At 36.3% G+C, this 25,173-nt stretch overlaps 1 protein-coding gene across 1 annotated transcript in view; it reads left to right on the top strand.

Annotated features, from left to right (window-relative positions):
• Positions 1-25,173, top strand: part of LOC102149353 (uncharacterized) — a 315,161-nt gene that overhangs the window by 135,683 nt on the left and 154,305 nt on the right. The window contains exons 14-15 of the mRNA XM_070245788.1: positions 13,975-14,057; positions 19,970-20,094. Of these exons, the coding sequence (XP_070101889.1) occupies positions 13,975-14,057; positions 19,970-20,094 (208 nt within the window). The remainder of the gene's footprint in view (positions 1-13,974; positions 14,058-19,969; positions 20,095-25,173) is intronic.

The raw sequence follows: 25,173 nt of genomic DNA, 5'->3' as shown, positions 1-25,173 counted from the left end.
GGTTCCATGTGGATAGATTGTGGCTTAGTGGTTTGGACAGAAGTGAAAGTTGAGACAATTTTGTTGCATTCTTGCTGCCAGTAATACTAAAACATCTCCAAATATGAAACCATTAAGCTTTTTAATACTTCTAAGAAACCAATTTATAAAATATTGGGTGCACTTTACCTTTTACTAAACACTTTGGGCTTTGGAGGGAACAATTCTGGCAAAATCTAAGTTCCAACTTTATGATACTTGCCCTTTGTCAACAGTTAAATTTTTGAAGATCAATTTGTTCATTTCTTCTTCTATTTATAAAAATAAGAGAATTTCTTGCTTCTTGACAGTACGACAAATATTTATCTATTTATGTTTGCAGCATCCAAGAAGTTACTGTTTACAGGTTCAAACCATGCTGCCAGCAGAAGATGTTAGCAACTCGTTACCTGCATTCATGTAATTTCTAGTCTGCTCACTGTTAATATCCTCAAACAGATATCTGACCATTGTTTTGAAAGTGGTTAAAACATTTTTGTTTTCTTAACTAGAAGCTAGATATTAAAAATCACATTTCAAAAATTTTGAGCATCCATCTCTGATGTAGATAAACAATGCTAAAAAGCTTTTGGTTTGTGGTTGCAGCCATGGTCTGTGCAACACATCATTGAGAATTCCTACTTTGGTGCTTATTTTGGCCTTTAAACTGTTCATTTGTACTGTGAACTAGATTATGTGCTTCTAACTGTCAGTTAGCTGAATGCATTTCAAGTCAATTTAGTAAAATAGTCACTGTTAAGCGGTATATTTGGACAGAGTTGACACCTTTGACATTTTCTAAAATGGCAAAAATAACTGTATTTAAGGGTATGATTTATGAACGTGGTGTGCCTACAGAGCTTCCCTCTGATTATGGCTTTCACTTTAGCTGCTGAAACTCTGTCTACAACCTACTGAAAGGGCAACTAATTAGGGCTGCGTGATCACATATTTAACACACATAGAAACACACAACAACATCATGTCAGTCCAAAACCTATGATCTTGTTGCTTCTAAGAATTGCCTTTGTCTAGTGAGAGGAGAATAGTTGAGACCACAGCAGAGGCAGGGAAAGTAAGGAAGACAGTAAGATGGATGGCATCCAACTGCCTTTATGAAACACGTATTCTTTGGCATAAATAAGGAAAGCAACTTCTAATCATTAAAACACATTTTGAATCCTTAGTTGTCTTCTAGATTGCTGGCCTCTATTAAAAACTTCTTAAAATAATAGATAGCTTTAATTCTTCAAGCAAAAGAAAAATTGTATCATCTTAAAGATTTTCCATATTTATTATATAGATGTGCCTTGACTATGGGAAAAAAAGAGCAAAATCTTTTGTATTGCAAGTTTTAAATGTACCAGGCTAAGGTTTACTTAATTAGAACCTCGAGGCAATAAAGGAGCCCTTTTTAAAATTCTGTGATTCTTAATATGCTAAATAATGCAAAGCTTCGACTCTTCAAGCATGAGACACACATCTGGCAGCTTAACATTTAAATTACAGGGGGAAAAAAATTCCTCACTTCAGTAGTAATTTTCTCGAAGAAAAGAATAGGAAATGTATTACAACTAAATTTAATTTCTTTTTCGATTTCCATCCTGTCTAATTGCAGGCATTTTTCTAGCTTCTTTGTATTTATATCCTTTTATACTAATTTTCTGTACATTTTATTAATCTTTAATTTGAGGTGATTCTCGTGTTAGAACCTTGAAAAATTGTGGTGTATTTTACTTAGCAAATTGTTTTGAGAAATCTGTCTGATCTCAAGTAGTAAAGATAGTGGTCTAGAATATAGGGGGAAATGGAATTTTAGAGACCCACACAAATATTACTGACAAAAAGGCAGCATTTTTCAGTTAGTTCCACTTTCAAGCTTGAATTTTTTTTAGTATTAACATTTTCTCTGTTTTGTCGTTTTCTGGCTGTTTTTCATGGAAAAGTTATTATAAGTAGCATTCTTTCTTTGCATTTCTCCAAAGGACAGTGTCAGATCCTTGATTAATTTTACAAAGGTCATTTGGAAAAACCATTAAAAATATGCCAAGTAAAAAAGATTAGCACAACACAAGAAAAACACACTTTTATACACATATGCATTTATATAGAGATAGGGTACTATAACATTATACAGTTTTGACAAGTGTTTTCCTTGTGCACCTCATGCATTATTAAAATATGACTGTTTCATTTATTTTTTCTGGGTGATCCCAGCTGACACATTCCAAAGGCATCAGCAGATTACTGTTATTTGTAAACATTTCGTCTTTTTCTCAATATAAGAGGACCCAATAATTAAATTGAGTAGTAGTTCCATAAGATAAAATGGACGTTCAAAATAATTAACCTATATTTGTACTACTAACACATAAACCTGGGTGCTATTTAGCCCATGATAAATTTATGTATCTATTTTCACTTTTAATTAAAAAATTAAACAACGTTGTAACTTCCAATTTTAGCTATGACAGAGTAGCTGGTACCAGACTACCTCTTCTGCTATAATCAGCCATTAAACTGGAGAGACTATATGAAGCATTTTAATGTTTTAGCTGTTTGGGGGCATTAGCTGTGAGGAAGTACAAGACTTCCTGACACCTGGGAGAAGAGAAAGTTTTGAGGCAAACTCTGGTTCTCTACCTGGGCACAATATTCTGGCTGTAGAGTAGTGAAGTGGAATCTAAGCAGAGAACATCCCACTGAGCTGAGGAGACAGAGTTTGGCATTCAGAGCAGCTGAAGCAGCTAGACTCTGCAGAGTGGAACAGAGAGCAGGGAAATGTGCAGAGGGGAACCCGAAGTCAGTATAAGGATTCCCCCATGAGTCCTTGGTTGAGAGTTGTGCTGTGCATAACTCTGTGAGACTAACTGAGACTTTGCTAAGAGGCTACTATGGACCTGAGAGTAGACTAGAGATACTAGAATTGAAATAGAGATGGAGTTCAAGCCAGGAGAGGCATATTATACTTCATTACCAATTTGACAGCAAATTGAGATGCCAAAAGTCTGCAGATTAAGAACAAAGACCATGCTGCAGTGTGACTTACTCTAAGCCTACTTGAAGGAAGCCTAAAACAAAGCTCTGACAAGATTGGTGGAGGAGTTAGTGTTTTGAAGTTGAGTTCTGACAAATTAGAATATCTTGGAAACCCCCGATTTTTCACAGATATGCTCTAATGAAATGTAAATGTAAGAGTACACAAGTTTAATGGGATTATCCACTAGTTGAACTATTTACTAGGAAAAACTATCAACACCTTTCCAAGGAAGACGACAAAATCCAGAGTCTTCTACAGTGTCCATTATATAATTTACAATTACTAGACATGCAAAGAAACAGAAGCATGTAAATCATAGATAAGGAAAAAAATGAACAAAAACAACCCCAAGATGATTCAGGTATTAAAGTTAGCAGGAAAAGCCATTAAAACATCTATTATAAATAGTCTCATGAATTTAAAGAAATTTCAAATAATTAAAGGAAAATATGGTCTTAATAAATAAATAGGTCATCTCAGCAGAGACATGGAAATGGTAAAAGATATAACCAAACGTAAGTTACAGACCTGAAAATCCAAGAATTAAAATAAATTAACCAATCTGAAGTACAGAAAAGAAAAAGCAGGAAAAAAAATGAAAAGAGACTCAAAGACCCACAGCAAATATCACATAGTTTTACATACATTTAATAGGAATCTTAGAAGGAAAAGAGGGTGATAAAATGGAAGAAAATACGTTTTAAAAGAGTAGTGACTGGAAAATCCCCAAATTTGCTGGAATATATTGATTTATACGTTGAATACTCTTAGTGAACCCCAAAAGAGTAAATACAAGGGAAACCACACTTCAGAATATCATAGTCAAACTGCTGGATACCAAAGTTAAAGTGAAAATCCTGAAAGCAGATAGAAGGAAAAACCCACGTTTCGTGCCAGGGAACAATAATATGAAAATTGGCTGACATTATCATCAGAAAGAATGGAGAGCAGAAGTCAATGCAATGACAAATTATAGTGCTGAAAAAATGTCAACCCAGAATTCTGTATCTATCAAAAATATCCTTTAAAAATTGAGGTTGATATAAAGACGTTTTCAGATGAAGGAAAGCTATAAATAAATTTCTTTAGCAGACTGGCATTATAAAAAACTAGACACTGTTCTTTAGACTGAAGAAAAATGATACAAGGTGATCTTCACAGGAGAATGGAGAAGTATCCGAAATGGTAAATATATAGGTAAATTTTAAAGACTCATTTTTCTAACAATTTTCTTAAAATATAGTTTACTGTTTAAATAAAATAAAATGGTATGTCAGGTGGGCTTATAAAGCATGTACTGATAAAAGATATGATAACAATAGCTCAAAGGATGAGGGGGTGGGAACTAGAATTTTACTGTTTTAAGGTTATAGCATTTGTGAAGTAAGAAGTATGAACTGGGTAATATGAACTGTCAGGTGTGAAGTGTGAACTTCTGTAATATTGACTCTAAATAGGCGTGGATAATTGTAGGATGCATGATATCAGTCCTAAAGCAAACAGTAAAACAACCTCAAAGATGTGGAATAATAGAAAAAATATAAGAAACAATAGAAAAAATAAAGGAGATAAGATGGAATACTAAAAACATATGTGAGTAACCCAAAAGAAGGCAGAAAAGGCTTAACAGAAGAATGAAAAAGCAAAAGAGAGAAAGCAAAAATGAATAACAAGATGGTAGACAAACCCAATCACACAGATAATTACATGAAATGGTCAATGCCAAATAATTAAATTAAAAATCAGGATTGTCAATCTAGATTAAAAAGCACGACTCAACTATGTGCCGTTTACGAGAGACGCACCATAAATTAAAGACAGAAATAAGTTGAAAATGAAAGAACAGAAAAAATATACACCATAAAAACACTACAGATAAGAAAGCTGGTGCGACTACATTAATATTTAAAATTAGAAATCTGATGGTAGGCTTTGAGACAAAGATACAAGGGGCAGTTTATTAGGAAGACATAACAATCCTAAATATGCACCCATAGATTAATCGGAAAATTCATGAAGCACAAACTCATAAAAAAGGAGGAAAATTAGGTAAATCTTAAACCATAGTTTGAAATTTTCGTGCCCTTTTTCATGAATTGATAGAATAAAAGACAAAAAGACAAAAGACAAAAAGGAAATCAAAAAGAATATAAAAGATCTGAATGACATTACCAACCAGCTTGCCTAATTGATATTTACAAAACACCTAAAAACAGCCACATACCCATCATTTTCCAGGGTACAAAGAATTATTGCAAGATAGATCATATGCCAGGCTATAAACCAGATCTTAGTACATTTCAAAAGATGTAAATATTAAAGGATATATTTTGCTGACCAAACAATTAAATTATAAATCAATACAATAAAATATCAGACAACACCCAATTTTGGAAATTAAATAGCACACTCCTACAAAACCCACAGATCAAAGAGAAAATCACAAGAGAACTAGAAAATATTTTGAATTCGATTATAAGAAAAACAAAATATTGCCTGATATCATAGTGGTTAATTTCACGTGCTCTGCTTCAGCGGCGTGGGGTTTGTGGGTTTGGATCCCAGGTACTGACTTACACACTGATCATCAAGCCATGCTGTGGAGGTATCCTACATACAAAATAGAGGAAGATGGGCACAGATGCTAGCTCAGGGACAATCTTCCTCAAGCAAAAAGATGTTAGCTCTGGGCCAGTCTTCCTCACACACACAAAAAGTAACATCTTTAAAAAATAAAATAAAATCAATTACCTATGTTTCTACCCTAAGAAACAGAAAAATAAAAGCAAATTAAACCCCAAGTCATGTGAAGAAAACAAATAATCCTGATAAGACTAGATATTTAAAAGGAAAACATCAAAACAATAGAGAAAATTAACTTAGCTTATGCAGATTTATAGAAAGGATTAATGAAATTCATAAACTCCTAGAAAGCCCAATCATGAGGGAAAAAAAGAGAGAAAACACAAATTTCCAACATCAGAAATCAAAGAGGAGCTATCACTACAAATTCTTCAGACATTAAAAACATAGTAAGAAAATATTATAAACATCATTTTGCCAATAAATTTTTTAACCAAGATGACATAGATAAGTTACTTTTAAAAACTTACCAAAACCAAATCAAGAAGAGATAGAAAATCTGAATAGCTGTATGTATCAAATACTTTGAATTTTTAGTAAACACTTTGCCACAAAGAAAACTCAAGACGCAGATGGTTTTGCTGGAGTTCTGTCAAATATTTAACTGTTTCCAAATCAAATTCTCCTGGTATATAGAGGAGGTAAGTGACTGATTCTGAGGTCATTTTACGAAATTAGCATAACAGTGAAATATAACTCTGACATATACATTAAAGAAAAGAAAATTAGAGACTAATATCCCCAACAAAATATTGGTAAATTGAACCCTTCATATATAATGACAAAGTGGAGTTTATCCCAAGAATGCAAATTGGTTCAACATTTGAAAACTAATCAAGACAAATGCACCACATTAACGGAAATAAAGGATAGAAAACATACAATCTTCTAAATAGATGTGGAAAAATCATTGGACAAAATTCAACACTGATTCATGAATAAAATCTCTTAGCATATTAGGAGTAGAAGGGAGCTTCCTCAACTTGATAGAAGTACAAAACACCTGCAGCTAACATCATACTTAATGGAGAATGACTAAATGTTTCCTTTTCTAGATCAGAAAGAAAGGCAAGGATGTCTAATCTCATTACTTTATATATTAGAGGTCCTAGCTAGTACAACAAAACTTCAAAACCTTGGCAGAGATTTCTTAGACACAACACAAAAATCAGTTACTATAAAAGAAAAACAAATAATACATTGGATTTCAACATAAATAAACATTTTTCTCTTCGTGTTTTCATTAGGAAAAATAAAAGGCAACTTATAAATTGAGAGAAACCATTTGCAGTACATGTATCTGACAAACGACTCGTATCCAGACTGTGTAAAGAACTCTTGCAATTCACTACTAAGAAGAAAAACAACTCATTTCTAAAAGTTACAATATTTGAACAGAAGTTTTACAAGAGAAGATATGAAATGTTCAGTTAGTTTATGAATAATGTCTAACAATCTTTAGTTATCAGAAAATGCAAATTAAGACCATAATGCATTACTACTTCACACTCACTATATGCTAAAACAAAGGCAAACAACATCAAATGTTGACGATGATTTGGAGGAAACTTTCGTACATTGTAGGAGTATAAAATGGCACAATCACTGTGTAAAAGCAGAATTTTTTTGTTAAACAAACACTAATCATATAACCTGGCATTCCACTCCTATGTATTTACCAAAGAGAAATGAAAATATACATCTACGAAAAACCTTGGATATAAATATTCATAGCAGCTATACTCACAGCAGTCAAAAGTTTGAAACATTCAAATACTTGTCAATAGTTGAATAATAAGTAACTTGCAGTGCATTCATATAAAGGAATATTAGTCAGCAATAAAAAGCAATGAATTTCCCATAAAATGGATGAATCTCAAAATACTGATCTGAATAGAAACAAAAACAAAAATACTGATCTGAATAGAAACAGAAAGAAAAGAGTAAATACTTTATTATTCCATATATGTGAAATTTTTTAACAAAATTCTAATATATAGTGTTAAAAATCAGATGAGTGGTTGCTGGGAGTGTGTGTGTGTGTGTGTGTGTGTGTGTATGGTAGGGATAGGGGATTGAGAGCAAAGGGTATGGGAGAATTTTGGGGAGTGATGCAAAATATTTTCTATTTTACTTGTGGTGGAAGTTACGTGGATGCACACATTTGTCAAATTCATTGAACTGTCCAATTAAAATGTGTGCATTTTATTGTATATAAATTATAACAACATTTTTATTTAAAAATAGCAATATTTGATTCAGATATTCTAGATTTAGCTAGAGGAAATGTGGGATGAGTGGTAGCAAAGTTCCCACTAACATCTTCATTTGATCCAAAGTTGTAGAATCTGTGAGGAATAAGGTGGTCCTTGCCTTTTACCATAAACATATCATGCAGGGTTGGAGTGAGGAGGTGAGTACTTGTATGAAGAGAGTTTGTGGTGAACCCTCAGCCTTCATTTGATTTTATTAGCACCCTTGCCTCTAGTCTTAAATCATTGGTTCATATGTCTAGTGTGGGCTAATAATGATTTAAAAAATGTTTTCAACATCTTTTAGAAGCTGTACTCTGCCTGCAGTTTCCTTCAGGCTGGCTCTAAAAATTCAGAAGGGAGTGCATAGCTTGGTTACATTCTTCTCTATTTCTGAGTCTTATACTTCTATCACTTGTTCTCCGTCTTGTGAATCGTGGCTTTTTATCCCTTCAGGATCTGATCAGCAGCAAGGTGGGGGTAAAAGGCAGAGGAGGGCTTATTTGTCATGTGTTGTCATAATCATGAGTTATTGAGTTTTTAAAAGCTGACCCCCTTCTTTCATGGGACTGTTTTATGCTTTCTTTAGACATACCCTTTCCATATCCTTCTCTTTGCTGGGGGTCTCTCACTTTGTGCTGGTCTCTCATAACTTCTTTATAGAACCAGGCAGCTGGGAGTACATGTCTAACTTCATTCCCTATGTCTATGGCTATGAGTGCTGAAAAAGAGAAGGAAAGTAATCATACTTGAATGAAAAAGCACAGCAGAACACACACATTAAAGAAAAAAAATGAAGAGAAAAATGAATATAAACCCAAGCTAATCGGCAACACAAAGAAAAGGAAAGGATGAAGTAAAGAAGTAAAATAAATACAAAAGAAATAAAACATATCATTTTTATAATAATATGATAATTCCTCCAGTAAAAGTCACTGTCACACTAGTTAAAAAGAAAAACCCAGTTACATAGTACTTAAACACGTAAGTGATAAAGAAAAGTTGAAACTTATGGATGCACTAAATAATACCAGAAAATGAAAACAAGAATAAAGCTCCTGGGAGGCAGTGGCAACATCAGGCAAGTTGGCATTTAAGTTTTAAAAGATCTCAACCATAAAAGAAGGACATCTTATAAAGATAGAAGTCATAATTTATGAAAAAGATATAATATGACACAAGCTATATGCACCAAATAACAGCAACTGAATTTAAAACCTAATAAGGTTTTTATATATGTGAGGGAATATATACAAAATACAATAATGGAGGCCACTCTCTGATCATAATCTAATAATATTATGAATTAATAATTCAAAAGTTATCTATTGGTTGCAAGGATTTGAGAAGATAGATTTCCTTTATATTGCTTGTGGAAATTTTTTTTCAGTTTTTTAGCTTTAATTTTTCGCAAACTTACGGCATCTATTAACACAGAAATATGCAAACTCTTTGACCCAGCACTTTCACTTTGGAAGATCCATCCACAGGAATGAAAGCACCAGCATGGATGGATACATGTAAAAAGATTTTATTGTAGCATTCTTTTGATAGGAAAAAAAAGTGAATATTCATCAGTAAGGGCTGCAATTGCAGCATAATATAATATACAGCCACTGAAAATAATTAATTAGAGCTATAATTATTGACTTGAAGAGAATTCCATCAGATATTATTGAGTGAGAACAGATGTAGGAAGGCATGTACAATGAATAATCTCCTTTTTGTGCAACAATGAAAAATATCTCTATCCATGTATATGTCCATATGTTCGTATGTGTGCATGTGTATACCTGAAGGAATGAGAAAATAAAGCGGGTTATGTGTGGCAGAGGAAATGGAAAGAAGTTAGGGGAAGATGAAGGTAAGATATAAAGGAAGATTAAGGGGAAAAAAAGCCTTGTTAAGAAAAAGATGGTTAAATGTAAATTTTGTGACTTGTAGAGATGACCATGATTTCTTATTATATGGAAAAAAGCAAGTTGTGTAAAGTGTATGGCATGATTCTATTTCCGTTAAAAGTCCTGATTTATCTATCATCTATCTATCTACCTATCTGCCTGTACATGTGGAAGAGGGAAGTGATGAAGTTACGGCGGAAGGGAAGAAAGAATGGCTATAAAGTCTTCTTAATGAGGTAGAAGAGAAGGTGGCATTAGCTGTGGATGACCACAGAGAAGGCAAATTCATGGGAGACAGAGAGCTTTTGAATCTGAGTGACCTAGTAATTAACAAAGTAGTAAAGAGAAGTAGGACGTATGGGGAAGGAGTCTTTTGACAGGAATGAAGCTCAGTTCTGTTTTGCGTGTCTGAGCCTGGTGTGTTAGGAGGACTCCCAATGTGTCACGGTTGCTCACCTGAATAGGAGTGGAGAAGTATAAAGGAAAAATCATGCAAGACCCCCAGGAGTTATTTGTTTATTTTTCATTTATTTACATACAGTTGATTTGGCAATATAGAATAGAAAGACTCTTTATAAACTTATAAGCAAAAGGAGACACAATAAAGAAAAACATTGATACAGATGACTATGTAAGTTTGAAAACTACGTCTTACACACACACGTACACCTCTCAAAGAAATTGAAAGGCACACTGCAAACTGAGAAAAATATTTTGAACCGTTGTGTCAGGCAAAGTGTTACTATCTTTAGCATGGAAAGATAAAAATCCCAAAGAAAATGTTAACTATTCCAACTGAAAAAACTTGGGGAAATGACATGGCAGACAATTTACAGCATAAAAAGTATAAATCCTCAGCAAACAAAAACATTCAAGTTCATTAGAGTTATAGGATTGCAAATTCAAAGAACAACGAAATGTTATTTTGTCTACCAAGTGGGCAAATCAGAAAAATCGGCTGCGGGTCAGTTTTGGCAAGCACGTGGGTGATGCACGCTTTCATACGTTGCTGGTGGCAGTTTGGATTTTGATAGTCCTTTTGTGAGTCTTAAGTGTTTGACTTCGTATTTCTGATTTTTAGATACTCATTTTGTGAAAATAAGCAAGTTTTTGTAAAATTTGTTCATCGTGATATCCAACCAATGGGGCTAGTTAAATAAGATCATATGATAACTACTATGTAGTGACTAAAAATCACACTTTCAGGACTATTTACTAACAAGTAAGAAGCATGATATGCATAAAAAAATACGTGAATTGCCTATATGGTATGATCACAATTTGATAAAAAATTGTATTATGTGCACATTTACATAATGTATAATAATTATTGCATGTAGATGTATATAATTCTATAAAATATATACTAATTATTGTTTAATTACTATATATAAATACAGTTTTTAAACAGGAAGGTAAATTCTAGGTCAAAGAACATTTTACACGAGAACAAAGAAAATGTCAAAGACTTTCAGGAGTCTATCTTTTTCATGGGACTTTATCACCTGAACATGCACAACATGATCAGGATATTTGTCATAAGATGCTGGGATGGGCCTTAGCATATGGGTTCGTTGAAGTGAGAGGTCAAGCCAATGACTTGAGAGGCATAAAGCTGAAGTAGTACTTGCTTATATGATATCTGTTTGTTTGTTTACATTTTAACATGTGAATATATAAATTCCATTAAATCAGAAATTATTCCTGGTAGGCAGAATTTCTAAGATGATCTCCCAAAAATGTCCAAGTGCTAATCTCCAGAACCTGCACACATGAGAAGGGAGACTATCTGGATGAACCTAATCTAATCACATGAGCCTTTAAAGGCAGTGAACTTTCTCAGACTGGTAGCAGAGGAGAAGGAAGAGGGAAAAGACAGAGAGATTCAAAGCATGAGAATGAGGCAATCTGCTGTCGCTGGCTTGAAGGTAGAGGGAATTAGAAGAAAAGTGTGAGAAGGAGATGAATTCTGCCAGCAAGCCTGAAAGAGGATCCCAAGACCCAGATGAGAATGGCAGCCCTGGCTGATCCATTGATTTTGACCTTCTGAGACTTAAAGAAGAGAACGCCATGCCCGGATTTCTGATCTGGACAATTTATGAGATAATGCATAGATTTTGCTTTAAATCACTAAGTTTGTGGAAATTTGCTCCAGCAGTAAGAAAAAGTGAATACATTGTTCAATGTTTAAAAATGTGCATCAGTAAAAAATGGGGTGTTGTTTCTCAAGTAAGGGAAAACAGAAGGATTAAATGATTGGACTTGGTGGTCAAATAGAACTGGGTCTAAATTTCAGATTTTTTACTGATTAGCTATCCGATTTGGGAGAAGTTCTTTGATCTATGCAAGTCTCAATTTCCAAATCTGTCAAATGGGGTAATAATAGCTCCTTTAACAGTTTGTTTTGTGTTTGTGTGTGTGTATGTGAAGTAAACAACATGATACACATGGAGTTCTTAGAAAACAAAAAATGCACTCTATTATTATTTCACATTTGTTATTCTAGCTAGCAAACTATACACTGGGAATTTAAATTATAAGGCTTTAAAAAGAATAATATATTTAAAATCTAAATAAAAATGTCTTTTTCCACTTCCTTTCTTTCTCCTCCTTTTCTTATCTTGATTTTAACCGTATCAACCTCACTATCAATGAATTCTTTTTTAGTCTCAAAGTAAGGAAGCACTTTCAAGGGTTTACATGACCCTCATCTCAATAGACTGAAGTGTCAGTCTTCTCACCCAAGGACCCCTGACACATTTGACTCTTCCCGTAGAAGAACATTTTTTGGTGTCTGCCTTCAGTTTGGCACAGTGCACTGGGGGCAAGGTCAGAAAATACATGAAACCATCACTGGTCAAAAAGCATGAGACACATAGACCTGGGCTGGGGAGGAGAGACTGGCTGGGTCATCTTAGGGAGAAAAAGTTTTTCAAAGCGTGCAGACATGGAGAAAATGTCCTCAAAATTTTACATTATGGAAATCTCATTAAAAAATGTCCACAAGGGCAATTCCAAAGGGAGACGATGGTAGCATTCAATCTCTGGAGGGAGAGAAGAGGATGGCAGCAAGGCTTTGGTTGCTCATGTATATGATACATGTATACTTTTTAAAAAAGATGTTGAGTCAATCTCTTTGTCAAAGCTGTGGCTCTACTGAGGTAGTCCAAGTTCTAAAAGCTTCCGGGCCAGGATATTTGCCATAAGATGCTGGGGAGAGGCCTTGGCAAATGGGTTCATTGATATGAGAGGTCAAACCAATCACTTGAGAGGCATAAAATTGAAGTAATACTTGCTTAGGTGATATCTCTGTTTGTTTGTTTATTTTTAATTTAAGAAGCATTTGTTGAGAAGATATCTTTTTCAGGCACTGTGCTAGACACTATAGGAGAAACACAGATGAACAGGATTCACTGTCTGCAAGGGGATTCTATCTAGAGCACTAGTTCACAATTGGGAATTTTTTGCCCCCCAAGGAACATTTGGTAATGTCTGGAGATGTTTTTGGTTATCATAATCGGGGGACAGACGGGGAGGTGGAGAGTGCTGTTGAAATGTAGTGGTAGCGGCCAGGAATGCTGCTAAACATCCTACAAAACACAGGACAGCCCCAACAACAAAGAATTATCCAACCCAAAATGTCAATAGTGCTGAGGTTGAGAAAACCTGTTATAAAACACATCATGCAAAATATGAAAAATGTAGCTCAGGTGGGAAGTGCTGGGTAGGCAGAGAACAGAGCTCCTTACTCCCAAGGTTTTATATCGGAACATTGGTATGAGGTACAGAGAAGTTTCTTTGAAAACTTGATCCCAGAAACATAGCTGATGATAGAGAATCCTACCCGGATGAGGGTAGGAAAGCAGATCAGACACAGCTGCTGCTTGTAAATTGCATCCCTGTGGTGTGGGCAATGGTAGAGTTCTACTTGAAGTTCATGCCTTGACTGAATTAAAACTGGGAGCATAGAATAGCTTAGCATCTCCTTCTTAGCATTCATTCTTTTACCATTTGTCAGGCCTTATATAAGCTCTTAGATTTCAGCAGTGTAAGCTTACATATCCTCTGAAGTGAACATCTGTAATATATTTTTTTTTCCACCTTTTGTTTTTAACCCTAGGAAGCATTTCTAATAAAATTGGTCCCTGCCCTACGGACTGTGACCTCAGTCTCTCAAAAGAAGATCAGGAATTACACGATAAGGTAAGAGGAAGGCTCTAGGAGTGGGCTTTGGAAAACCCATGAAAACAGCAGCCCCTGATTATTAACTGTGATTTCTTAAAGTATATTTTCAGGGAAAAAGTAATTTGGTCTTCACAGCAGGTTTTGAAGTATGGCACATGCTAAAGCAGCGGACGTTTGTGAAATCAGTACTGCAAATAAAGTTTTATTACATCCAAATCAGACTTCTTTAAGCTGTTAGAGACTTTAGTTAAATTAATCAGTCTATATGGTTCTTTCCAGCTCAGGCAAGGTGATTAGAAAATGTGCTGATTGTACTGGATTTTATTTGGCGTGATCATGGCTGCCATGAAGCCTGTCCAGAAACTGTCTTGATAAATTTATATAAATTACCTAGCCTGGCTTTCCAAACATTGGTTAAATTATTTGTACTCATCTTACTGGATCCAGTTTTTAGATACTTAACCATTTCCAAAATCTATATCTATGTAGATCAAATGACTAAGTTTTAGTATTCGGAAAATTTAGCCTGGCTAGAAAGTTGAAGTAACAGGATTCCCCTTGAACCCTTCCCTTCCCCATACAAGTGATCTGAATTCTCCCCTATCCTGACTAAATAAAGATGAGTCTTTAGAGCCAACTTGCACGTGATTCTCTCAAGACTGACTTTAAAGTAAGTCTTGTTTTCATCTCTAAAGACCAGATCACCATCAAACCAAATAAATGACTGGATTTTTAATGTTCAGTTGACCACTTACAGCATTTACAGTTGTGGTTGTTCGTACATCACAGTCTGTATTAAAGAAAGCTTAGGAATCAAAAGTCTAATGAAATTTGTAACGATGAAAGATGGTGTTACTGAGTGGTAGGAGATTACTAGGCGCCAGGAAGTGTTCTCAGTTCTCTACAACCAATGTCTCATCTTATTCTCACAACAAACTAATGAGATAGGTACTGTTACTAATATCATTTTTCCTATTTTACAGGTGAGAAGAATAAGGCATGGAGGTGGAGTAAGTTCGCCAAAATAACATCGCTAATAAGTATATAGCTGGGCTTTGAACCTAGACTGTTTCTAGACTCCATATTTGTATCCATCATGAAATAATATTTCAAAAATGTTGTATATTCCTTTCTCCTTTCAGCCAGGTGTATGTTTCCTACTTCTTGGGTCCTATAACCTTAATTTAAGGGCTAGGATATGAAAACAAAGGACAGTTTGCTAGGAAGGAAAAAGCTCACATCTTTTTATACATATTATTTATTGGGTACTTTTATGTGTTCTCTTTGGGGCACTAAAGAAAGGATATGTCTATGAAACTTCTAGGATATTGTGGATCTAATATTAGCCTTTTAAACATTTTTGTAAATTCTCATGCCATTTGTTAACCTTAAACTTTGGGATTAGACGAAAAACTAAGGCAGAAAAGGTGAGAAAGAATACGATCACACAGAAAACCTCAAATGCTTCCCCATGTTTTCTGAGTTTACATGTTCAATTAAGGAGCCCTCTTTTTCATTATATTTTTAATATTATATTCCAAAAATTGTAAGTCAATTGCTTAGGAGAGTAAGCTCTTTCCTGGGGGTCAGGCGCTTTGGGAAGGTGTCTTAACTCTGAATTGCTTCAGGAAGCAGCTTCTGCCTCCTAAGAATATGTCTCACTAACATCAGTGCTCTGGGCAGACAGAGCCAGAAGCACAGCCAAATTATAAGCCACTAAATGCTGTGGACAAAGGTGGTCATACCACCTACTAAATATAAATCTGACACTCTCTACTCCAATTTAAGCATTTTCCTTTTTTTTTCTCATCTTCTCATGATTATTAGGAATTAATTTGGATCCTCAATTGATATTAAAGACTCTAACCTAGGCAATTCGTAGGGTGGCTGTGGGAAAATGAAGTTGATGTACTTCACAACAGAAGCATCAGTTTTTCTGGCCAGAGAGCAATCGGAATTTGTGGTCTCAAGTGGCCAGAAATACTAGCTGTTCTCCAGAGGGCAGAAACAAAAGCCCAAGGGGGTGAGTTCCTTGAGGGGTCCTTCCAGGTAAATCCTGAGCTGCCCAGCTGACAACACCCTCTCTCTCCCTGGGCACTGCTAATGGAAAGCCTGTCCTGAAAACTTCTCTGGTACACGAATTAGACATGAATTAAAGAAAGAGGAAATCATATTCTCGCTGGATGGTCTCGGGATTTAGGCTGGATTTAATGCGGAGCTATGATTTCTTTCTTGGATGATAATAACAGTGCCGATGGAATTGAACATGATGTCATATTTGTTTGCTTTGATACTTCAGATGCACCTGGTGTTTGTTGTTGTTATCTATGACTTGCAATTTTGTGATCTTATTAACACAAGCCTCTTAGCAGAGTACCTCCACCCCAAACCTTCCTCCACCGCCTTCTTAAAAGATGGTGCACATCACGTGGGCAGGAATTAAAGCGTCCACGGCTGCTCACTTCTGATCTTCCCAGGGCAGTTCAAAAGCGTTTGTAATCCTCAGGATTCAGCCTTTTATTCACTATTTCCTTTTTCTAAGGCTCTCTCTTTTGATGAAACAATCCCTTTGCTCTTCATCTGGCCAGATGGGCAGATGAGCAGAGCTCCCCAGAGCCCCGCACAAAGACCCTCTAAGGAGTTTGGGGAGAAACATGCTGCTGTTAAGTGGTGCTTAATTGTGCTGGCACTGTAATGCTTTTCCACTGCACTGGTGCCACCGGCCTGTGCACTGCAAGCTCTCTTTCCCCACAAAGAGACTGACCTTCTCATCAGTCCCATCATGGTCACCATTCTCTATTCGCCGATTGGTCTGTGAAAGGAATTATGGGTAAGGAGCAAAAACCTCAGAACAACAAGATAGGGATCCTGGGCTTTGCTTCCTACCATGTAACACAATTAAATGTGCTTATCATGACAACTTTGACAATTATTATATATTAAGTCTTATAATATTTTTTACTTAGCAGCTTCATAGAAATGGTATAATAAATGCAAGAGAAAGGATGTTAAATGTTCCATTGCTCATCTGTGCTATATAGTGCATCGTGTCAGATGCTACTTATATCATTAATATTCCAAAGCGTTTTAAGTGCTATCCTCCCCAAACCCAGAAGAATTTTATAGATATTATCTCAGTTTGTCTTTATAAGAATCCTGTGGTCCGTGTAGGATAAATATTATCTCCATTCTTCAGATTTAAAAAAAAACTTAAATTCATTACCTTTAAATCGTCTAAGTTTCCAAAGACATGAGAAGACTTGAATGTGTGTCTTCCGACCATCACTGTTGACCCTTTTCACTATAACACTACACACTTCAGTTTTTCAAATTCTTCAAAACACTTTTCTAGGCTCTTATTTGCTCTTGTGTTTGAAGGGTGCTCATTCATTGTTTCCTAACTGATGTTGTATTTGAATGGCAATCCTCACAAACCAAATGTTTAGTCAGTGAATTTGAAAATCATATTCTGGATTTTAGCAATTTATGTTTAAACATTTGCTGTTGATTTCTGCAATGGATCAGAGTATGAGTAACCTTATATATAATGTATAAAATGTGATGCTCCAGAACAAATTTTCACCACCAATTTCTCTTTTAAAGTATAGATATTTATCTTTCTAAACACATGGCTATTGGAAGAATTTTTTTATTATGATGGTGTTCTTTGGCTTCAGGGTATAGACAGGACTTACAATTGTGATGGGTCAGAGCATCTATTTTCTGCCTTTTAAATGTTGATGCCACCCTAGTTCAAGCAGGATTTCTGAGGTATAGATTTAAGACATGAATTTCTGGTGGGCAGATTGTTTTGATTCCTCCGTGTGAACAGGCTTACACACCCTCGTAGTCACTTGGGTATTTTCCTGCACATATTTACTTCCTTTTTCGATTTAAAACTCATTTCTCTGTGTTTTTGTTTCTCTTTGGGCTCATTTCTCTGGAGATGATCTAGTGTCCATGTTTTATGTCTTCCAAAACATACATTTGAAGGAATTTTTAGCACATTAACTTAGATATTCTTTAAAGGAAATCAAAAGGTTCAAAATATTTTTGCTACTTTTAGAATTCACAGATGTTTTTCTTTGTGACTTAGCAACTGGAGATGAAGTCCATTGTTGTAACTGCAGTATGAGTACTTAATGAAATGATCTCTAGTAGCTATTTCTTAAGTATCATGCGGTTATTACCACGTTAGGTGCTGTGAAAGATACAGAGAAATACACTAGATCCCATTTCCACAGTGAATTTAGTTGAACAATCAAGATAGATATTCACAGATTAACCAAAAGGAAAGCAACTTAATGCACTCTCTTACGAAACACCTATACTTTAGCAAATCAGGAGCTTTGGTGGGTAAACCAAATCTATGGTGTGATTTTTGGTGGTAATTTCAGCTTTCTATCAAGTCAGACTGGGTAAAATATTTAAGCAATTCCTAAAGAAACACCATTAAATTTGAAATTTAAATTGCTACAAAAGCATATTTTAAGCAGTCTAATAAGGTATGCAAATCAAATATATTGAGTTCGGACAATTCACAACTCTCCTATTATTTAAAAGAATTTTGGCACTCTTTAATTTACTCAGAAATGGAGCAATTAAAATTACCAACACTAAATAATCTGATTAAAAATACCATTATTGGTACAGGAGCTATAGAGTCTGAGAAAGACAGAGGACAGTACATCAAATTGACGGCTGTCATAGCTGGATTTTCTTCTTACGATAATCAAATCAATCAATCAATTTCATAATCAAAGAAGTGAGCCTTGTCGAGTTCACTAGAGATTTGATGACATATCCTCTTCACACAAGTCTCACTGTAAAATTGTCTTGTTTACTGCAACCTGTGAATCCAAAGCAACATTTTGCAATTGCAAAATATTTCAACTACAGAGTTGCTAAAACTTATATGAGCTGATGTCAAGGAATTTCAGATAATCAACCTCCTACAAATGATAATGAAAAACATTTGAGAAGAGTCTAACAAAAAGGAAAAAGAAGGTTTAACACAGCTGTCTTATGAATGCAAGTCGTGCCTAATTTTCTTCTTCTGTAGACTGGTGGTTTTCAAATGACTTTTTGTCAGCAGTACTTTGTAATAAAATCTTACTGGAGACCCCAACATGTAAATAGGTAAAAGTTGAACTGGTTTTGGTGAAGGAGGGAGGAGGAGTCGTCTGGCCAGGTGAGCTGCTCTGTCTTCACACTCCTCACCATAGCAGGGCTCCTAAAAATCCTTCGTTGAGCTACAAAGCTCAGTTTCTCCAATGGGACAGTCTCTTTGCTGGGCCCATCATCATGGGTCACACAATTCTCTCAAGTTCTAATAAATTAACTCCACAGATATTGTATGGTCCTGAGTTTAAATTTATGCTCTTGAGAGTCACGCACTCTGGAACTCAGGAGCTATTGGTGACAATGCTAGAACGAAGTAGGCTGCTGAAGCAGAGAGCACAGGTGGAGAAAAAGTCGTGGTGCCCTTTGGATCCTTGGTTCCCATATTTCCCAAATCTGGCTGCTTTTCTGCCTTCTTTATAGGCTGTTGTTCAAACCTTCCTTCAGATTCCTTTTTGCTGAAAGCTAGTTCAAGCTGTATTTCCTTTGCTTGCAATCAATAGTCCTGACAATACAAATACCATGACCACGGTTATTATTATTTTTTATTCTAACAACATTGACAGCAGCTGTTCCATGTGAAGTAATACAAAAGTGGACATGTCACAGTCTCTGTCTTTATAATCATGAGAACTTACTGAGAGAATCTGGAAGGTAAAGCAATAATTTAATGCCACAACCATAGGTAACTACGCTTCTGTATGATCAATGGTTATATGTCATTCTTAAGAAAATGTCACTGAAACCAGGTAAACTTTCTGTCTGCTAAAATATGTCATCTTTTTCATTTATTTAATTCCACTGATAAGAGAGAAAGCCAGACTGACCATTCTATGAAGGAAAAATCAAGTGCTTGGAGAACTAGAGAAACTGAAGATTATTCAGAGGATGTATCTTACTTGGAGGAACTGGAGAAACACAGATTTTCAGTTTGGTGAGTAACTATACCCTGTATTTCTATTTTCAAATTTAAATTCATTGAATTCCATAGAATTAAGTTCATTAATTCTATTCTTTTATTATTCATTTATTCAACAAATATCGATTACATGTCTATTACAGGCTATATAGTATATGTCCTGACTTGAGAAAGCTCATAATCCAATGAAGTGTATGGATGCTTAAAAACATCAGTGTGATGTGATAGCGCTATTTTAAGAAAGTGCACAAAGTGCCACGTACACACATGGAGAAGATCATGGCCAAATTTGCTTGAGAATGGAGAAGGGTTCTCAGAAAAAGTTTGAGCCGAATCTTGGGGAGAAGAATACAGTGGAGCAATGGTGACAATTTGTTGTGAGCAGTGTCTAGAGATGCATAGCTGGGGTTGATAACATGCTGTAAACCTTAGTTCACTTAAGATCTAAGCAGATCATAGTTGTTGCTCTGTCTACAAGTGTATCTCTGCAAGTACTCTCAGCAAGTATATCTGTCTATGCAAGCACATATATAACAAATATGAAAAAATGTGTAAAAGAGTGAGCAATGGAAGTTCTCAGAGGTAGTGATTGCAGGAGTTTGCAATGGAGGGATTCATCAAGGGTGAGGGAAGAAACAGTAAGTGACAGTGTGACACATGGAGCAACCTAGGAAAGAAGAGATGGAGTAGCTAGTCAAAGTCATCCATTACAAACCGCTGGCTGCCTGCCCACCTCATGTTCCATGCCCTGAATGGTTTTCCCACTGGGCATTTATTTGCCTTATGACTTGGTTCCCAAAGACTCTTTTCTTACTCTTCCATCCTGGAACCACCATTGGGAGGACAGGGTATCAGCTCAGATTTCCAGTATCCAATCAGACCTTTATAAGTCCCTCTGGTTTTTCATTTAGATTTAAAATTCTAAATACTTTCACTGATGCTTTCCTGAAGCAGATGAAGTGTGGTCTCCAGGCCAACCAGTGAATCATTCTCTGGGTAAGAGATGCAGACTTGCACTTAAGAAACATAAGGCAGGAGGGAAGCCAAGGAGCCCAGAAGACAAGAAATATGCATACCTCTTCTAGAAAGAAAAATATACAATAAATGCAATTTTCAAGTAGGAAAAAGCTCCCTGTTCTTAAGAAACTCTCAGTTTGTGATAGTCTTTAGGGGGAGAGTGACAAGTACACATTATATATCATTCAGTAAAATAACTGCCAGAGCAGAGGTACCAGCTGCTTACTATGGTGTGCAGATGGGAGAGCTGGAGCTGCTGTTGAGCCACATCTAAGCTCTCAATCCTTGTTTGAGCTTCACCTGGACTGGAGAAGAAGCTCAGTTAAGCTCTCAGGCTCCCAGCTCCTCCATTTGTCCCTGTCGCCTTGCCAGGCTTTCTCTGGTGACTCAGCTCTCGATTGGCCTACCTCAGTTGGGATGACCTTTCAAAGTCCAGTGTATGCAATTTCACAATGTCATTATTATCCTACACAGAGAGTTAAAAGGCTTAAGAATTTACAAGGATGGCAGAGTTTCTGATAGATCCTTGAAGGTGCCACTTTCAGGTGTTCCTCCTTTGGTAGGCTTCATCTCATGTTCTAAATCTAGACTAGGATCTGGCACATACAGCTCCCAGGCTAAGTCCTGTCCTCCATCTGTTTTTATGAAAAACAGCTGAATTGGAACTCAGATGCATCCATTTGGTTGCATATTGTCTTTGGCTTTTTTCCTATAATGGTAGAACTGAGTGGTTGAGGCAAAGATAGTATGGCCCACAAAGTCTAGCATATTTACTATTTAGCTCCTTACCAAAAAAACTTGCTCACTCTTGCCCTACCCTGACTTCAATGCTTCTCTGTTGTTCTCTCATGACACTCACTTACATTTTTTTAAGATATTTATATGCTTGTCTCCTTCACCAGGCTGGGGCTCATTTGTGTTTTGGTTATCTATTGCTACATGATGAATCACTGAAGGCTTTGTGGCTTTAAACAACCATCTTATTTGTTCATAATTCTGTGGGTAGAGAATTTAGGCAGGACACATCATGGAAAGCTTGTCTCTGCTCCACCATGTCTGGGGCTTCAGCTGAGGTGGCTCAAATTGCTGGGGTCTGGCTTAGATACCTCAACTGGGACCAAATGTCTGGGGCCTCAGTTTCTGCTGTCAACTAAGATCCTCACATTTCCACATGGGCGTCTCTCCAGTTATGCTTGGACTTCCTCACAGCATGGTGCCTGGGTTCCAAGTAGCATTTTTCCAAGCACGAAAGGTGGAAACTGCAAATATCTTATAGCCAAACCTTCAAAGTTGCACAGTGACTCCCACCATATTCTATTGGTCAAAACAAGTCATAGGGCCAGACAGAGGAGATAGGATCCACTTCTTGACGCAAGAGTGGAAAGGTGACATTGCAAAAGAGCATGTTGTGATGGAAGATACTGTGCGGCTATCCTTGGAAACATAACCTACCACATTTCGCTTCATTCATTTCTGTGTGCACAGCTCCTTGGACAGAGTTCAACAAATATTTGTCAAACAAAACAAACAATTTAAAAGAAATGAAAGAGTGTAGGCTTTGTGGATAAAACTGAGCATGACTTCCAGTTTTGCCTCTGCTGTGTGGTGTTAAACAATTTACTTAAACTTTCAGAGGCTATTTTCTCCTGTATCAAACTGGAATAATGCTACCTGTGTCGTGGGATGTTATGGTTATTGTTAAAGTCGAAAGATAATGTATGTAAGATAGTCTGTACAGTGACTGGAACATGTAGATTTTTAATAAATGTAACTAATATTATTAACATTAATAATAACAAATTTTGAGGAAAATGTCATTTCTAAAGGTTAAATTAGAGGGCATAGGTCACCCTAGGATGACCTTCCTTTCTGTTCTTCAAATACACCAAGCTCTTTATCATACCAGGACCTCCACACTTCATGCCTCCTGTTTTTGGAATGTTCTCTCTGTTCTTAGTAGAATGGTTGGCTACACATATTGCAGGTCTCAGCATCAATTTTGTCTCCACAGAGGACGTTTCTGACTATTCCATGGAAGGTAGTGCTCTCCCTTCTTCTGGTTACTTACTTTCTCATCACCTTGTTTGTTTCCTTTAAAGTCTTTGTCACAATTTAAATTAATCTTTTCTATTTATTTCATTCATTTGCTTATTTCTGTTTCCTCTCACTAAACAGAAGCTGTGGGCAGGAAGGAATCCCTCTTGTCTGGTCACCCCTGGGTCTCTAGGCCCTAGAATATGTGGTTTATGATAGATAGGCGATCAGTAAATGTTAATTGAATGAATGAATAAAAGGAGGAATGAGCAATCAGTCAGCCTCTCTCTCTCTCTCCCAACTCTCTTGGTTTTTATACTTATTTATTTACTTCCAATCTCTCCCTTCTCTTGAAATTGCTACCATTTAAAAAAAAGTAATATGGGATAATTAACCACTATAAACATTTCTTTTTAAACTAGGGTTGAGGATATGGGGGCTACTGAGATCCCTATAAACTTGTGTTTTAAATGGTCTGAGATGCAATCTGAACAATTTCCTTGATGTTTTATTAGAGCTGGTAAATCATTTATTGGGGCAGCCTTTCCCTAAATCCCCTCCAAGTCCCCATAAAATGCATTTAACACAGAATACTGTAGTACCCAGCTTCAGAGATATGTATGACATCGGATGGGAAGTGTTTGCTCCAGTGCAGCAAGTTTAAAGGTAAGCCTTTTCTTTCTCCCTCTCTTATATGGTCTGCCTCACCCCTTTTCCTCTTCCCCCATGCCTCATTTAAACATGCTGATTTGGGTACATTTAGTGGACTGTTAAAGCTTCAGTAAATCACAGCTTTCAATTTTTAAAAAAATGTATAGGACCTCTAGCCAGTCAAATGCAAGTTTATCTCCTTTGTAGCTGCCGATAATGTTTTTTAATATGTTTCCAAAATATAATTATAAGACAGTTATATTTTCTCAGTCAGAAAGATACTCAACCAAGTTGCCTCTGAGTGTGTAAAAGAGAACATTATTCCAGCACCTCTCACTCCTGTCGGTCTGCTGCCAGCTGTGTCAGGTGATCATAGGCAAGAGTCCTCTGGGCTGGTCCTGGCAGAGTTTGGATCTTGGCCATCTTTTCTGGCCTCAAGGACTATATTCACAGGATGTTTCCATTTTTCCTTTGAGATATATGCTGGTGTGACAGGATGACCCCTGTCTGCTCATATTTTAGACAACGTGAGCTGTCCAAGGTGTCCCTTGCGACTTTTGTAGTACATCGTTTATTTCCATCATCTCGGTGGCTGGCTCCTTGAAATTGTCCTGTTACACCCTGCACATCTTTGTGCCACTCAGCACATGGTGATTCGGTGTTCAATAGTCCACCTCCCCCTTAGACTGTAATTTTAACAAATTTCACAGGGCTAGGGATTAAATCTGTCGTGTTCTTTCTGGCCTAGCCACAATGATTGATAAATTGCAAGCACTTAATAAATATTTATTGAATTAATACATGAAAAATGAGGGCAAAACAAGAATATTGACATATCCAGAAGAAAATTCTGGAGAAAAGACCAACGGTATAAAACTTGACTTTAGATGTCCTGGGCCAGTCTGTCGATGGTGGCAGTTGTTTCTACCTGTTGAGCATGTTTGTTCCCCAAGAGTTCCTTCACTCCCTCTCTTTTCTGATAGCAGACACCTCCTGCCACACACACACACATACCTGTGTACCCCAAAGGGTTGGACTATGATGTTCTTTATGTTCCTGTGACCACTATGATTGGTTCAGGGGTGGGCACATGATCTGAACCTGACCACCCAACCCCTTTCCCAGGATTTTATATTTTATTACTTGGCAATAGAAGTTCCTTCTCCTCCCCAAGGTTTTAAGCTGGAATGATTTAAGTTTGGTAATCCCTGTGGCCATGGCTACCCTTTCACCATCTCTGCTCTGTCTACACCTCTAGTTAGTATTTGTCGTTTATAGCCTATTTGCAACCAGTAGGTATAGGAGCCTCACTGAGGTTTTGTATGTAACACATATATATTTTGTTTTATACAAAGGGAAATGAATAAAAGCTGCATCCAGAGACTACGTCAA

The sequence above is a fragment of the Equus caballus genome, chromosome 20, assembly GCF_041296265.1.
Source record: "Equus caballus isolate H_3958 breed thoroughbred chromosome 20, TB-T2T, whole genome shotgun sequence".
NCBI classification, from domain to species: domain Eukaryota; kingdom Metazoa; phylum Chordata; class Mammalia; order Perissodactyla; family Equidae; genus Equus; species Equus caballus.
Note: the sequence above shows the minus strand (reverse complement) of the source record. Positions and strands in the feature narration are given on the sequence as shown.